This window comes from Indicator indicator, chromosome 11 (assembly GCF_027791375.1).
Source record: "Indicator indicator isolate 239-I01 chromosome 11, UM_Iind_1.1, whole genome shotgun sequence".
Taxonomy (NCBI): domain Eukaryota; kingdom Metazoa; phylum Chordata; class Aves; order Piciformes; family Indicatoridae; genus Indicator; species Indicator indicator.
The window spans coordinates 14,252,526-14,270,806 of NC_072020.1; the positions used below are offsets into that span (position 1 = coordinate 14,252,526).

The following is an 18,281-nucleotide window of genomic DNA, read 5'->3' on the forward strand; positions in this document are numbered from 1 at the left end:
GTATCTTGTCATAAGAGTAATACCTTAAAACGTCAACATTGTATTTCACAAAAGATGAAGAAAGGACTGAAGTCCTTTTCCCTCCCTCCCCTTCAACAGAAAACTGAAAAAATGCTTAAGGTCAGAGGCAGCACCAGAAAGGAAACAAACCTATATATAACATCCAGCATCACCACACATACTGACATTTCATTTCCAGTAGCAGTAAGAACAGAGCTTTTGCATGCAACTTATTTCAGAGGAAGCTGAAGGAAAGACAACAGGAAAAGAAGAGACAAGTATGCCCCTCATACTTGGAAAATACTGCCATGTGGTGGTATCTGACTGCCAAGCACTATGACACCTGATATGTAAATTGATATAATTATATAAAATAATATATATTTAGGTGAATTCTAACAAGATCAAGGTAACCAAACTAACCTCTCTTCAATCTGGGATGTAGAGGCCATGCCACTACCTACTATGTTTTAAGAAGCCATCTCATTCAGTGTGTATCTGACTTCTTAAAATTCACAGCATCAAAAAAAAAAAAAAAAAAAGAATATTTTTCCCGTGTTGCTCAAAGTACAGCCAAGTCAACCACTTCCTGAGTAAAATGCTCTTGCTGTATGTTCTTCAAAGCTCAACCTTAATCCTTGTGAAAGTTATGAAGTGAACAATTTGGCCCACACATACTTTACAGCATAATATAACATAATTTTAAGGAGAAATGGCCTATTTACTTAATAATAAAAACACCAAAAAACTAAAACTTTCCTTGCAGTAGTCAATATTGTCCTACACCTCTAAAAGGATAATAAACATAAAAAACACATTTATTGTAAACACAAATAGACAAGCATTGTTTTGCTTGTTCTTCCTCCCAAAGACTTCAATAGTATTCACAATCCTGACAAACATTTCTTGACAGCAGACATACAAAACTGGCTGCTTTTTTTCCTCCTCCATTAATCAATCATTTTTCTGATCGCTCTCGTTATTAGATATTAATTTAAAAGGAGATGCATCACAAAATAGAATAGCTGTTAAATACTCTGTTATACTTGTCAAGACAGTTTAATTCTGTTTGTGTTGGGCCCTTTAAATCATCATAAGGCAAAAGGTGAGAAAAAGGGGAGGGATCAAGAAATGTGCAGATAATGTAACTCTACAGATCCTCAAAAGTTAAAACGTTGTAATTAACTACATATGCAATTCACTGAAAGACTTAAAATTTAAAATAAATCAATAAAAAACTGAATCCTCCTCAGTCAGGGAAATCACCAGACCCAGAAACAGTTAAAATCTTTCTGCATATCATTTGTGTGCTTCATTTTTTTCTCTTTCCAGTCAAACGGTTGCTCTTTTTATTTCAAACAATATAGATTCTGGTTATCCAAACTGCATTGAGAAAACTGATTGCTTGTGGACATCAAGAAAGGTACTTTTCTGCTTATTTATCTGGCAAAATACAATTACAGAACATATTACAGTTTCTTTCCATGATTTACCAGCCACTTTTGATAGAGACTCCATACAGAACACAGAATACCTATAGTTTAAGGCATTATGGCAAAAGCTGTCATTCATTTAAGGATTTAATTCTTATTAGCCCATGATATTTGCTTAAACCAAATCCACCACATAACTCTCAAATTCCATTTTAAAGTAGCTGAAATCAAGTCTGAGTGGCAGGAAAAGTCATTGTTACCCAGCATTTGTAAAACATAGTAATAAGATACAGAAAACAGTGAAAACCAACCTGAGGATTCGCAAACACTTGCTGCATGTTGTTGATTGGACCATACGGGACTCCACTACCTTCAAAGAGCTGCAGCCACTCAATTGTGGCTTTTTCTGAAAACCTAAAAGCAAACAAGAAGCATGTGGTTTCAACTCCATGACTCCGGATTCCCAAAACATCTTCTCCCACCCTCACTGCTTCCATACTCTTCCCCACCAATTTCTTCCCAGGCAGCAAATACCATAACAAAATGTACTAGACATGTTCTTCAGAAGACAGAGAGGAAAGAGCATAGCTGAGCTGAGCTCTATTTCTATCTGATCACCTGAAGCAAACCAGCAATTAGGTAAAGCTAAATTCATCAACAGTTGCAAATAAATGGGTTTGCTCCAGTCCTTTATTGCATTAATGTGTTTGACATTTGTTTTCTCTTATGTACATTTTTAACCACAAATAGATCAATGTAATGTGAGTATGAGTCAAACACAACACTGCTCACTAAAAGCTGATGTAGAGTACCACAGTGTTTTTCCTCTATCACACTGAAGACATACGTCAGGATTAACAGGCACGTTTTTTGGTCAGAGAGTAACAGTAATTATGTATTTATTTGTTGTATGATTGTATAACCTACTCTAAGGACATCCAGGCCAGCATATATAAGTGTTGCCAACATTGGTGAACACATCGCTCCACAGAGCTCGTATCACACTCAAAAATATCAGCTTATTGCCTTCCAAGCATTCAATTCCATACCCGGTAGCACCACCATTTCTCCTGTTTTGATAGATACTATTTCTTTCCTCATCTACACTCACAAAGAAAACACACTCTTTGATCAGTACCAGTCAGTGAGAGGTGGTGTTTTCTGCCCCTCTCTGAGATTCTGAATCAAAGGTGAACTTATTTGAAGATCGTATCTTAAATTTAATCAAGATAAACAACACAGAGGTCTACCAGATTACTAGGAAGGAAAGGATCTACTTTATGATACATAGAACATGGAAAAGCAATCAAGTGTGATGTAAAGACCTGAGGGAAAAGAAATTAATAGGAACCTTGATAAGGGACAACCAACTATTGGTATTCCGTAGCTCACCAGCAGAGTTCCCCAAGCATTATCCAGAACTATGTCAATAATGTTCAGCTTTACTTCCACCATATTATTGTGCCAAAAAACACCTTCCAAGTTTCTGTTGGAAGAGTTAATGACAGTAGTGACAAAGCCCAAGAGCACAAAAGCCCCTAAATCATTACAAAATCAAACTCTGTAAACGTCTTCTTACACATACACAGAGGCTGGCTGCAGAGCTGTTCATGCTGCCTTTAAGACTGAGGAAAACAACCTTGTGATGGTGACAAGTTACAGTTATATTAAGTACACAGCACAGGTATGGATCCAAGCTTCACAGTTAATGTCTTTCTCCTTGTGCAGGAACAATGAATTTTGAGGGAATAAATTCTGATAGCAAATGCACTGGCACTCTAAATGTTTAAGAAAATGCACAAGCTGCGCACAGCTCTTCTTCAGAAATAGAAGCTTCACTCCTACTGAATGTAGTAAAGGAAGAAGCAATAAAACAGAAAAAATCAGAATAAAAAGGCTTTAAAAGTACAAAATGTATTATAAAACAAAGCATCACTTCTGAAGAAAACAGATATAAGATTGTTGCACTGTTCAACTACACCCTTCATTGAATATTAGAGTTATTTCATGGCAAAGATCAAGTTAATCATAAAGATAATTCCAATCTTGGAAACATCTAGAGTCCAGCTAATTTAGTAATCTATTGCTGACCATACTTAGAACCAGTAACATTTCAGGAAACTGGGGGAAAAACGGTAACTCTTAGAGAGGTAGCTAATCTTCCTTGCTCGGTGACTTAAACCACTAGGATATGATTTGTGTTCCCCTTCAATATTCTGTTTTGTGATAATTCCCATAATCCATATATTCTTATTCACAGTCTTCTGTAACTAAGGATTGGAGCTCAAACTACTGCACAGTGTAAATACTACTCAGACTAAAGATTGTTTCCCATCAGTTACTGGTGCTATTTATACACAACTGTGCTGTTGTCTGCTAGCGACAAAGACATTTCCCTCCTGAGATGCTTCACAATTCATGGCCCACTAACTCACTTCTTATAAATTAAAAAGCTTTTTTTCAGCTACTATTTTTCCTAACATCTCAGCCTCCACTACTATGTCATTTCTAACAAGAGACAGCACATCTACGTGAGGACTTTTGGATTCTGCGTCACAGTGCTGAAGTCCATCAGTAAGAAATTACTGTAAGTCTTAATATTTGTATCATCACTCTCTTGATATGCTATGTTCCTTTTACTTTGTTTTTAAGAGCTTATAAATACCCTCCAGAGGTTAATAAAGCAAACAACTTTTGCATTTAAAGGAGAATCTAAAAATGAATTCTTTTCAACAGGAGTGTCAATTATCTACATAACCAGTATGCTACTTCCTGATGCCATGGTAAAACTGAATAATTTTCAAGATGCAGATTCTTCTTCACTAACATTATCATAAATTGGGGGGTTGGACTAGATGATCTCTTGAGGTCCCTCTTCCAGCCCCTGACATTCTATGACATCCTGTGACAAGTTACTCAATATCCAGTGAAGTGAGTGCATGTTTTACAAAATTTCTATGGGCTGTGTGAATTTCTGAAATTTTAGCTTTTGCTTAGATTTTTTCCTTCCTGTGTAAAAAGTGATGTTCTGCTTTAAAACACACTTATTTTGAATGGACCTAACAATTGTCTAAGTCTTACTAATTAATTTATTGGTGGTTGGAGAGAATTCCTGAAAGCTTTAAACTCATTCAAAGATGTAAAATCCCACAGTCTATCACCCTCAAAGAGACACAGAGCATTTTCTCTGGAAATTGAAACTCTTGACCTAAATCTGATGTCGAATAGCTTCCTTTATTTGTGGCAAAAAGGGGCTGTTGAGAGCATATTATTAAGCAAATTGTTTCAAAACAGAACATCACCACTGCCAATAAAGGTCTATTATTCAGATTCTGAAAGCAACAGGAAGTAACTATTTGGATTATTCAGTTGTGGTTTATATATTGAGATATCTATTAAGGAAGAAACACTGTTTCAAAATCTGGTAAAAGATACGGTGTGTATAAAAATACCCATGTTTACCTCTCTGATGTCTGCTGCACAAGCTTGGAACGACTTTTTTTGCTAGCCTGCATATATGATTCTCTCCATCTCAATATAATTTTTAATAGCACCTAAACAAATACCATAAGCTTTCCTTATAGCAAAGGGATGATGTTTAGGTTAATAAATGTCAGTTGGTATCACGGTCAGCACTCCAAAATACCAAGTAAAGACCTTCAACAAAAAATTGCAAGAGAAGTAAAAGACTGAAATTCTCTCTCCTGTAAAACGAAAAGCTTTTCAACAGGAAGAATGTACAAGGCCTGGCAAAACCTTTGCCCCTTACCACTCTTCTTAAAACATTTTTCTGTGCTTCAGTATTTTCTTTTATAAATATCCTCCTTACTGTAGAACACCCCTTTCTTAACTGAAACATTCTGCAATGTCATCTGCTCTCTTTCATTAGGAAAAAAAAGTAATTTTTATATTTATAAATAAAATCACCGATGGAAACATATAAGGCTAAGGAATGTGCTGCCCTCCAAATTTAACCTAGTAAAAATAAAATAAATTTAAAAATTTAAGTCTGTAGCGCATCTGAACTCTAAAGCATGGCACTTGCAAGGAAATCTTCATCTGTCCATGGGACATCAATGATACTCAATGACTGCAAGAGAGTTTAACCATGTGATTCACGCTATAGCTTCATGTATTTCCAGATGAGTCCCTTTTCCCTCTAAAATGTTCCATCTGCCATATTTACATAAATGCCATTTAAATTACTTATGATTTATTTGTAGAATCACTTTAAATCTGTAGCTTAGCAGTCTACAATTATTACCAGTATTTTAGAAGTTCAAAAGGATTTACTGTACTGCTTTGTGGTGTGAAATCTTGAATGCAGGCTGAATGCAGACTCTTTATATAAACACCACCAGTAGGAAAAAAAAAAAAAAAGAACCACTGCTAGGACCTTTCATGCAAATCCTGTGCTAAGGCTTACTTCACTGAAAGAGGCAGTAGTGTCCATGATGTCTTATTTGTATTTTAAGCAGTATTCTAAGCCTCCTTTGCACTGAATTCCACAGCACTCATGAAGCTACTTAATTTACAGTGTTGCAATGAGGCATCAGGTTCTGAAACATCTAACATTAAAGCTACTTCATGCTTGAAAATAAGAATAGAAAGTGTAGCATGAGCTGAACTAATTAAAATGTTATTTTGTGGGAAGAAATCCAACTAAATATATTTTTCCTCAATTTTTAAATCTAGCAGGCACCATTAAATGACACAAATTATATGTTTAAACTATACACTCAGTAAATTCATTAAAAACTATTACAGTGCAATGTAAGAAATAGCCTCCAAAACTCCAAATATTAGAAGGACTTAAACTTTTTTTCCTTACACAAACCACAAGTGTAGTTTTACTTCTTCAAAAGTATAATCTAAATCCCCTTCTGCTTTCTAACAATTCTAATTTTAAAACAAGGGTGAATGGATCATTAACTGCAAAAAAAGAAAGTGTCTGCTTGACTTGCACAAGTTGGATGAAATGGCTTTAATGAGTTAGAAACATACCCAAAGTCCATTAAAATGTACTGTTTCTCATTTTGTTAATAATTAATGTCGACTTTGTTTCTTTTTTTAGCAACTATTCTGTCTTCCAATGAAATAAAGACTTCTAAAACATGAATGAATCCAATTTGTGTGCATTCTTTGCATATATCCCATTTTCCATGTTTCCTAGGAAACCTTAAATCACTGCTACATCCTATGTGGAAGGGCATCCACATTACTCTAATGGATAAAACCATCCAATTCCACACAAAGTAAGCTTAGAAGAACAACTGAAGCTAAATACTGCTCTTTTCTATAGGAAGCTTATGGCAATTAATTTAGAAAAGTAATTTGGACAGCTACCAAACACAGACAGAACAGCAACATCTAGGATAAGTAATCACTTTTTACATGTGGTCACTCACAAAAACCTTCTCTCTTCTTGCTGAAGTCCACAATAGCATTCCTGTGTTTTCTAGCACAACCCAAGTTTCCACTATGATTTTTACATAGTTGATAGAACAAACCAATTTACTTTCAAATACCTACAATATTTTCTCTCTTCACAGCTAATCAGCTTTTTAATGGCAGTTAACTCAGGTTGTGCAGTTTCTTACAGAAGCATCTCTGGAAAATGCTATATAAAAATCATAGAAAAAAAATATTTGGAAATAATGGATAATGCCTTAGTAAATATACAATTAGAAATTTCAAAATTAATACTATAGAATTTACTTAATAGTCTGTAAGCAGCCACTTGTACGCTAATTAATCACTCAGCAAAACACAACAGACCCTTAAAATCTTTCAGATCAACATGATTGTACCAACACATTTTGCTGATGGATATTCAACTACTTTGAAAGACGTAACATAGAGTAGATTCTAATTGATAGCTGCACTCCAGACATTTGTGGGTACCACAAAATCACCCCAATACAGAATCACAGAATGGTAGGGGTTGGAAAAGACCTCTGGAAATCATCTAGTCTCATCTCCCTGCCAAAGCAGGATCACCTAGAGCAGGTTGCACAGGACAGCATCCACGGAGGCTTTGAACGACTCCAGAGACAGAGACTCTACCACCTCTCTGAGCAGCCTGTTCCAGTGCTTCACCACCCTCACCATAGAGAACTTCATTCTCCTGGTTAGTTGGAACTTCCTATGTTCAAGTTTGTGCCTGTTACCTCCTGTGTAGCCATGGGGCACAACTGAAAAAATACTTTCCCCACCCTTCCTGACTCCCACCCTGTAAGTATTTATGAGCATCAATAAGATCCCCCCCTTATCCTTCTCCAGGCTAAAAAGCCCCAAGAATCTCAGAATCTCAGCCTTTCTTCATAAAACATGTAAAATCCAGCACATTTCAGAACTAGTTTTGTTTGAATTCAGATAATGTTAGACTATGAACATCAGAAATGCACTTCTCCCAAATCTTCCTTTCTTGTTCTCAAGTAAGCAAGAGGACTGTGATTTCTACAGCTACGACAAAGGAAGTGCAAATTAGCTGAAAATCAGCTAAATAAACACACATCAGTAAAAGTACATGAAGAATAGCTGAAGGCTATATATGCCATCAGAAACAAAGATGGTAAGTTCCTTTTCAGAAAGGATCTTGAAATCTATACACTTATGAAAATGGTTTGAAGGTTACTAAATGGTGAAAAGAACAGAGAACACACACATTAGCTCACCCAGTCCAAAAAAATCAGATGTTTGAGCCATTTTGGATCTCTTTCAGTTGCACATGTAGAAGTCAACATAAAACTAACAACAAATTAAAGCAAAGCATTGTAAAGCAAATGGTGGCAGTTTGATAGCTGATGCCTACACAGCTCCACCCTCCAGGCACTAATGATAAGGTGGATGACTAGGGCAAAGTAAACCTTACCAGCTGGGCCACATTGAAGTCACTTATTTTTCAAACTTCAGGCACCTGTCTGCTGAAGCAGGAGACAATCAGCTGCTCATTCCTGTAATGTTACTAAGGGTGACTTCAGTTTGTAAGGCTCTGGGTTTAGAAAAAAGAAATGGTGGGGATGGGGAAGGAGATCTACAGAGGCTGGGTATTTTTCATCAACTGAATTCAACACTGCTGCTCATTAGACAAATTAAACATTTTACAGTATGCTTTCCCCTTTAGGTGCCCTCCTCTCCTTTTACAAGGTGGAAACAATTTAGCAACAATCTTATTAAGTGAGGATCAGGTTCTCCTCTGCTTCCTTCCTGCTTCTTCCTTTTTCCCTCACACTTCAATATGAAACACACAGCTGTGGTGCACAAAGAAAGGGCTTTAAAATATAAGTGCTAGGAAGTTCCACTTTGAATCATTTCCAGCCCTAACACTTCTGATTTTAAGTCTACAATAATTTAGCTAAGCTACAGGAGCACTAATCATGATGAATTTATGTCTTCTTCATTACTGCTTCTTCATGAGCTGCTTCACTTTAAAGGCTGAAGGCATGGCTGGTATTCCTCTTCCCCCTGCACTTCTACAACCCCACACACTCTGTTCAATTCACAGGTTAACTTCCCAAAGTACCCGGTAGTACACATTCCACTGCAACGTCTTAAAATGTTTCTACATTACCAAGATGCAAGGTAGGATTAATGTTGAGCCTCTGAAGTAATTGGAAGAAGTAGGTCAACAGATTAAGCCCCCTTCCGCACAGTAGCTTCTCTCAAGACTGGCATTATACCAGCTTTTGCACAGATGCATCTCAGGTTTCAGGGGCACACTCTATATGTATGTCTTGACATATGTATGCATATATACACAATAATCCACAGTGTGCCTGCTACCATTCTGTTCCAGAGGAAACAAGAGTAAAAGTGGTAGGAGGTGGAAGAGAGGAACAAAGCAACAATTAAAATTTGCTTCTCTCGGATAGATGTACATCTAACTCACAAACCAGAGGTTTCCACTGGAAACATAAAAACCAGAGTGCTCTGTAGTCTGTCAGTTCTCACATGAGCTGGGAGTCTCAGGGGCCTCTGTAGTAGCCATTGAACCTGACCTCCACCCAGGTAGGGTCATTTTAAACTTGACTTCTGGCACAAACCCAAGAAAGAAAGGCATTCAGAAGCAGTTCACTTTTGTCAGAGTTCTGCCTTGTTGTCATTTGAGGAGAATGTAACCTAAATAAAGAAGAAGATACAGAAGGCACTGAAACTCCCCTTTTTGTAAAGCAAACATAGTAGATGTGTGAATGCCAGCAACAGGAGGAGAAAGAGGAAATAAAAAGCTGGAGGAGTCATAAGAAGTGGAGGATGGGAACAGGAAAAAGCATAGCAAGAAGAGGATCAGGGATGGAAAATGAACACTACCAGTAGCAAAGGAAGTACAAAATACCCTGTAGGCCTATATTTTTCTTCCTTGTGAATATCCTTTCACCCAGTGGTCCTTGCAGCATCATACTCATTTCCCCACAGAAGACAGAACTGAAAAGCACTCCCCTTTTCAGGATATCTGGGACTGGTTTCTGTAATTCCCTCCTCTTGCCCCAGTGTCAGAGCTCCATACCACTCCAGAGGGGTCTATCTTCCAGTGCCTTTCACTGAGATTTGGCAGTCTCTGTGGATAGGTGAATTTACCTTCCTCTACCTGTTCTCCCCTCCTCTTTCATATGCACCCTGTGGAGGGAGTTCAGATGTTGTAAGCAGACAGCAAGATGGGGTGAAGAGCTAAGGACAGATGTGCTTCACTCTTCAGTTCTGTCAGGCAAGAGAGAGGATGAGGAAAATTCTTCCTGAAAGGGATAGAGCAATTCATACCTCTTGGAGCTGTTTCAAATTACATTTATGTCTCAAGCCATACTCATCTCGTATTCTCAGTCAGCTCACGACATCTGACTGTAATGACTAGGTCATTTCACACCTTTCTGAAAAGTCTTCTGCTTAAAGGTCAATTTCTGCTAAGTGCTTTATAATCCTCATGCTTATCTATCTGCCTTGAAATATGCCATGGTTACTGCAGGTGGTGAGTGGAATTATTATCTAAATTAGAAGTCATTTGAGTCAAGAATTCCCAAAATACAGACTTTAAGGAAAAAAAAAAACAAAACACCAACAACAAAACAGCATTCCTTAACACTGATCAGTTGTACCAAGGTTTCCTTTGTGCACACATCTAGAATAAATCTGTAGCTAGAATCTCAACTGCTTAACATTTACTCTAGCAAATGAAAAGCATCAACTGCCTCCTTAGAGTTCGGATGTTTTTTTAAAACATCAGCTCCACCCATGTTGTGAATTAAATGTTCAAGACTTCAGGGAGTTCCTGACCCTTTGAGTAGGTATGTACATCTCCTTCTATTCCTAAGTAAAACCTGGGAAAGCCCTCTCCTAAAGAGGTGAAAATTAAGAAGCCTTCCTGCTGCACTTACTAAGAGCTTGGAAGTTAGTCGTGATTTCCATTTAGTCTATTTTGAAAATTAAAGAAAAATGGGAAAAGGTAAGTCATTCCTCTGGAAATGGTTCAAAAGAGAGACAAGGGAGAGGGGAGGTTAGATAGGTCAATGGAATTCTACTCTAGGCTTTGTGGGACCTCAGTTCAATAATATTGTATCAGCATCAGTGGCTTGGGAAAAAAAAAGTATACATATAACTATGGTGCAACAGCAAGTGATGAATGCAAGTGACTGCCGAGTACCAAATACCTGCTGTACAAATGATGCTTTAAACACCAGTGATGTGGTAGTACAGGAAGGATGTATAAAGTGAAAACAGCAGCAAAAGCAGTTAAGGGAAAGGAAAGAAAACACAACTATACATTTCCTCTCATGTCCTTCTAGTCACTGTAATTACTGTTGAGATGCTGAAACGTAGACCAAGTCCACGAATCTTTTTGCTGGCCTTATGAACAGGAACACTCTCAATTGTTTCCACTACAGGATCGTAATTCCCACCTATATTTCCAAGCATGTACAAAATAGAAGGAACATTTAGGAATCACTAGATTCCTATACATAGAAGCAATTTTTTACCTGCTTTTTACTGCTCAGGCTGGCACACCAAACAAGTTTGCTGACTTTTTCCATTGCAACATCACTGGAAAAGAGCTGCTTTGCCTCAAGTTGTACGCAACTTGCCTGGCACAGAACCAAAATGAGACGCAAATGAATAGCCTGACTAAATCTTTAATGGACTTTCATGTTCCTTTTTGCCTTCCATCACACAAATGAGAGGCTCTTCTCAACAAAAGTGACTGTAGCAGAACACATGACAAGAAAATCACAACTCTCTTAAGCTGCTCCAGCTCCTGTCTCCACAAATTCATTCTGAGTTGGACAGCAGCATGCAGAAAGTGAGTGAATGGGGGGCGTCTGCAGGTGTTTCTTTCCAACTAATGCACCTTAGGTTTATATTTTCCATGTGCTGAAAGCTGCAATACTATCAAGCAATCAGTGATTTGATTAAGGTATTTTTCAGTGAAATTCTGCCATTACTATTTTGTCATTTCCCTTCATTTCTCAAGGGCTGACATTTTTCAGCACTGAGAAACTATTCATTTAATTCTGTAAGTAACTCCCAAAATGAACCACATATAATTTTACAAACAACTGTGCATTAGCGAATAAAAGCTAAAAGCAAAGTTACCATGGAATGTGTATGGAAACATATTTGACCTCCATTAGAATGCCAAAGGTGTTTGTTATGTTTTAAAACTGAATGCCAGATGAATTCACAATAATATGACATAACACTATTGGAAAGGTCTATTCCAAAAGTGTATTTAGAGTCACAAACTTGCATATAAATTCCACAGAAATTCAGCCTAAATGATGCTAATAAAACAGAACATAAACTCTGACAAAAAAAAAAGGACATAAAGCAGTAATTGAAAGAGGAATGAGGTAATCTGATGAACTAATAGTTACAGACATAAAAACAAATTAGAATTCTGGTGATTCATTCAAAGAAAAACTGTTCCTTGAACTCGATCTTATTCAGATATTGTCCACAAAAAAACCCTGCATTCAAAATTAACCACAGGCAGCAAGCTATTAAGTAATTGATGTTTGTATGACAAAACAGCAGTCTCATAAGGTACCAGAGTACATCAGATAAATCCCATATTAAATGAAATTAACTCCAAGTAATATGTCAACATGGACCAACTTTGAAACTATCACAGACAACAGAGCTCAAAAGCAGGTCCAAAGTTAACTATTCCCTTTCAAGGGTTTAAAACAAACAGTGTGGGTTCATCTGTGCTACCACAAAACATTTTTTATAGATAGGCAAGTAAAAGACAAGTTCCCAAAGTTCATCATGAACACTTGTATCGTAATTATTTGAAAACTGCAATGTCACCTGGTACTTCAGTATTTCATTGGGGACAGGATGTCAGCAAATGGACAGGTAATACAGACAAAAGTGCAGGCACAACAAGAGGCAAAATTACTCTCCTTATAGTCTAATGATTTGGGTGATTCACGGTCACAATAACCAAAAAAATGTGTAGGGTTGAGAGGAAGGGGAGAGATGCATTACTGAAGCTCTTTCCTCGGATGCAATGAAAAGGAAAGGCATCTTAACACTCCTTAAAAAAAAAATGCTGGAATGATAATTGTTACACATTTGTTGAGAAAAACTCACACAGGCCAAGTGTCAAAATGACAGCATGGCTTTTCTTGAATCACTGACAACAATAGATATACACTACCTCTTCTGCTCGTCCCCACAAGCATGAAGTGCTGCTGAAGCACACAGAATACTAACCACGAATCTTTTGATTTCAAAAGGATTAACCCAGAGAGAATCTGGAACAGAGTCCCAAACAGAGAACCAGTGATGAGGGAGTAGCATCGAGTGGAACTTCCTTAGATACAGCAAGTGAAAACCTTTAAACATCAGTCAAGCATATGGTGGTCTAAGCATTTAATTTCCAGAGGTTACATTCATCCAGGATAGCAGAAAGCACTGGTTGTTTCACTAAAATTCAAGTTAGTGGTTAAAAATAAGTTAGAATGGTTTCTGAAAACATGTGTGATTTAGCTTCTTCCTATTCCACGTTTTAATTGGTGTGCAAAAGGCAGTACATTTAACATTGGTAAGTGTTCTCATCACTTCTTTATAAAAATACCCCAAAAGAGTAATTTTTTTTATATGATGAGGGCTTCTTACACATGACTATTTGCATTAACAGGTTCAATGACATTTCTTCACTTTTAATCAACTTACCGAGTTGACAACATATCAACAAGTTCCTCTCTGTTCTGGACTCTGAGTGTATTAGTTTTGTATCTGGGATCCTTACTGACTTCAGGCAAGTTCAAAATCTAAGCAAAAATAAGGATGAGTAAGAAATGTGCTTGGCAGAAAATATTTATAAAGTTATAAAATCCACTACCAATTTAAGATAGCTTTCCAAAAATCCTTACTTCTGAATAATCTTTTCATATTGGTTAGGAAGTTAAGAAAAAATAACACCTCCTGGTTAGTGTTACATAACAAGCCCAGAAATTAAACCAAAGACCTGGATCTTAGCTGATAGATTTCACCATTAGCTAGGAGAAATTCTTATTGCAGAACACTAAAAAGTTGTTAAGTCTTCACTGTGAGGTTGGAGAGATCTGTGGGATTACCCAGCACTAAGTTACACGTTACAGAATAAAGAATATGGCTATACTTCCTATGCTAGACTGAGAAAACCTATGTCCAAGAAAATTTATTTCCACTTTGTATTGGGTTTGGCTGAGCTGGAGTTAATTCTCCTCAAAGCATCCTTCTAGTGCTGTGTTTTGCAGCAGTAGTTGACAACACACCAGTGTTTTAGCTACTGCTGAACAAGTATCCAGGCTGTGTTCTTCCAACATTTCCCCACCCCAAGAGTATGCTGAAGGGTGGGCAAGATCTTGGGAGGGGACACAGCTGGGCCAGCTGACCGAAACCAGCCAAAGGGGTATTCCATGCCACATGACATCAGTTCAGGTATGAGAATGAAGTGAAAAGAAGGCAGTGGAGCAGATTCGTCCACAGCATCTCTCCTCCAAAGGAACCACCAAGTGTAGAGAGCCCTGCTTCTCGAGACTGACCATCATCCTGCTGGTCACTTCTGCACGATCTATCACTTTTGCTTATCATTATTATTAAATTGCTTCTATCGTATAGCTGGCTTTTGTTATATTTTCCCCTGCCCATCAAAGGGGGAGTGGTAGAGTGGCTTTGGTGGGCATTTGGCCCGTAGCCAGGGCCAAACCACCACACACTGCAATAATTTGTGTCAAAAAGGAAAGAAAATTAAAAGGTGTTTTCCTGTTGATATGTCCCCATTTTTCTTTATGATTTCTTCCAAAAGAAATAATGAAGAAAATTGGTGGTATAACCTCTAAGAGAGGAGAGATATATCTTCTAGATATTATTTATGAGAGCTAAAAAACCCAAGAAATTAATCAGTAAATGATGGTTCCATTTGATGAGTTATATGAAAAATCATCATATGGAGTTGCTCACTCTACTGTTTTAATTAACGTTCCTGACTTCAGCTTTAACTTAATGTCCATCTGTTGTAAAGCTGTGTGTCTATATATGTTCTCTTCCATTTTTTTGTGACTAACAAAACGCGCATTTGAGAAGTTATTCATTAATGTGCCATTCATCTTTCTGCATCACGCTGCCAACATTATTGTCTTTATTTCACTGTGACCACTTGGAACAAAACTGTTGTTCTCCACTTCTAGGCCTCCTTCAAGCTCCAAGATGCACATTCAGACTTTACACTCTCCATGTGCTGTCCCCCAACATTACCAAGCCTGTTTGTACTCTCCTTTGCTGTACACAAAAAAGCTCAGTCTCCTGATGACTCTTGCTCAGTGTTGCTACTTACACCAATGCAGGCACACAACAGGATGTGCTTACTCTGAAATGCAATTCAGCCAGCAGTGTCACAAAGTTTTTCTGCAACCATCCCTCTCCCCAAACAAGCTACAGTTAGTTGCCATTGATTCTGAAAATATCACCATGAATTATTCCACTTTTTTTTCTTTCTGCTCGCCTGAAAAGATATGGTTGAAGCAGAATGTTTGCAACTGTTTACAGCTTAAGCCAGCTGTTACATCTCTAGAGTACATGTTTTCAGGGCAACAGCTTCCCTACAGCCTGTATTTTTAGCACCAACTCATCTCCGAAGAGCTCTCTAATAGCAATTCCAATGTTTGAATTAGTGGTCTCTGTATTTACAAAAGGTTCGTTAGGGTGTTGAAGGCTTTCCTGTAACAAAGTCCTCTTCCTCTGTTGGCTCTCCACCTTCACAGTGATTTAAGTTCCAGATCACCTTCAACAGCACAGAGCTTCTCTCTGACAGGTTTCACAGTACACATCCCTCCACTTCTGGCCAATGTTAACTGCCCAAATTCACATAATCATAGAATCATCTTGGTTGCAAAAGACCTCTCAGATCATCAAGTCCAACATTATCTAACTCTACCAAGTCTGGTGCTACACCATGTCACTCAGTGCCACATCTCTGCCTCTTTTAAACACCTCCAGGAATGGGGATTCAACCACCTCCCTGGGGAGCCTGTTCCTTTCAATCAAGAAGTTTCTTCTCATATCCCACCTAAAGCTGGGGCCATTTTGTCACTTATCCAAACCTACACTAACTTGATAAGGGTAAAAAGACCATTCATTAAAAACAAAACCAAAACACCAAAAAATAAATATGCTAACTGGTTTATAGAAAAATTCTAATCACTGACCAAAACTTGAACTGTTTTTTTCCTGATTTTTTAAATCCCTTTGGAATGTAAGCAATCATCATTTTTCTGTGTTCTGTATCATCATTTTTCTATGTTCTGTACTTCCTAGTTTCAATTCCAGAAATACCAGAACACTTTTATAAGGATGAAACAACAAAAAAAAACCATCAACCTGTAGTCTAGGGCAAATATTCATCTCACTTAATTTTAGTTCTACAGATTCTGAGGTAACACAAATCTTAGACAAGCTGCCTCATCTTCTGGGCTACCATTCACTCTTTACTAACTACAGAGGGACTATGTAGCAACAAGTCACATTGTTAAGTCTCTCAAGCTGCACCCTAAAGTGAGGCAAATGTATGGACTGAATTTTTACTGCATTCTGGCTCACACCATGTCAGAACCTACTGACCCATATCTTCAGCTCTGTGTTATCTAAGGATGGCAGGATGACCAACACTTGGTATGTAATTCTTCAAGTGATAGAGCTATGTCCTGGGACTTTATGGAAAGATTTCCTTTTTGAGACCATGAGTCTTGGATAAAATTGAGTTGTTGCAGGTAGATGCTTCTTCAGTCATTAGTCTTCATTCACATTAAGATAATGACGATGCTGCAGTGGTTGGACCACATCTATGAAGAAAACCCACTGAGAAAACTTTGAAGAGGTTCATTTTTTAATTATTGAGAGAGCCAATTGAAGTAAGTGAAACCAGACCCCACCAGATAGCAAGGATATGTACCCCAAACTGTACTAAGGAAGAATCACACTAGCACTGTCTTCTTACTACATATACCAGTTACTAGCTGTGAGCATCCATGGAAATGTAAAATGTCTGACAGAGGAAAATAATGCTCCATTTCCTGAGCATCATTAATTTAGGTTAAATATTCAAGATTCCAGAGAAAAATCACAATGGCAGGAAAAAAAAAATAGAACTCTTATTTTTGAAAAAGCTGTCTAATGCTATATGCAAAACTTCTCTTTTCTCAGCTGACATGCTACTGGAGTCTTTTGTTGGGAATGTTGCTACAGTTTATTTAGAATTTTTTTGCCCCTACAACCACTTTTCTTTTATGCTGTATTCACTGTCCTGGGAAAAGCAATTCCAGGTCCTAAAACAACAGGGGAAAAAAAATGTGAAAAATCCAGAAGTATTTTACAACTTTCCAAGCTCCCCTGTTCTGAAAACAGAACTGCCAGCATCACATTCCTGCAGTTCAAAATAACAGATACTAGATTTTGAACACAGCAGTCCTGTTCGAAGATTTGATCTTCAACATCATGCCTCTGCACTGTTCCAAAGTCAGCCCACAGACCTGTAATACTTCTTTTCTAAGAAGTCTGCAAGTTTTTGTGTGAGTACAGACCAGCATTTAAAAGGCCTGTGCACAGAGCAACTGGTTGAAGTGGTACAAGAACCATCCAACCCCCAGCTTTGCTTTGTTAAGAGCTATGCCTACCATGTATTTTAAGGAGAAACAGCATTACATTTCTTCATGGAAAAGGCTCCAGTGACATTCGTCATTCATGACATTCATCATTCCAAACCAGAAGGATGTTTTGGGTTTTTTTAGCTAATTACTTGTGCAGCTGCACAGACATCAAAAGGGGTTCAGCACCCACAAGCCTGGGAATTGGGGTGTTCTGAAAACAGAAGCAAAGCAGGGAACCCAGATCAGTTTCCTAAACTACCAGCCAGAACCACAGGGTTAGAACTTACACTTATTTTCACCAAAAAAAGGGGAATTAAGAAGCAATCAGTAATTACATTCCTAATCAAAGTGGAAAGTATTACACATTTCTGTACTGTCACCTAGAATATTACCTTGCACACAGTGACGAACTGCTGATCATTTCCAGCTCCCACCACAAGGTAGCCATCCTTGGTCTTAAAAGCCTGGAAGAACAAAAGATAGGTGATAAGCTGTAACTATATTAGCACATCTTTTAAGTGAAAGCTTTATAAATAACGTTCAAATTACTTCCTTCAATATTTCCATTGAATTTCCACTTCTATAAAAGTGGCTCAAAATCTTCCCACAAGGATGGATGTGGCCCTCTTGAATTTTCTAGAGTTCTTCTAGAGCTGAGAAGTTATCTTGGTCAATAACTTATTTGCTGAAAATGTGTCTTGAAGCATCCTGAACCTTTTCAAGTGAG

At 37.7% G+C, this 18,281-nt stretch overlaps 1 protein-coding gene across 1 annotated transcript in view; it reads right to left on the reverse strand.

Moving 5' to 3' along the window:
* SUGCT (succinyl-CoA:glutarate-CoA transferase) overlaps positions 1–18,281 on the reverse strand; it is a 308,741-nt gene that overhangs the window by 178,169 nt on the left and 112,291 nt on the right. Inside the window, exons 10-12 of the mRNA XM_054385138.1 lie at positions 17,947–18,018; positions 13,602–13,699; positions 1,745–1,847 (exon numbers count right to left, since the gene is read on the reverse strand). Coding sequence (XP_054241113.1) covers positions 1,745–1,847; positions 13,602–13,699; positions 17,947–18,018 — 273 coding nt within the window. The remainder of the gene's footprint in view (positions 1–1,744; positions 1,848–13,601; positions 13,700–17,946; positions 18,019–18,281) is intronic.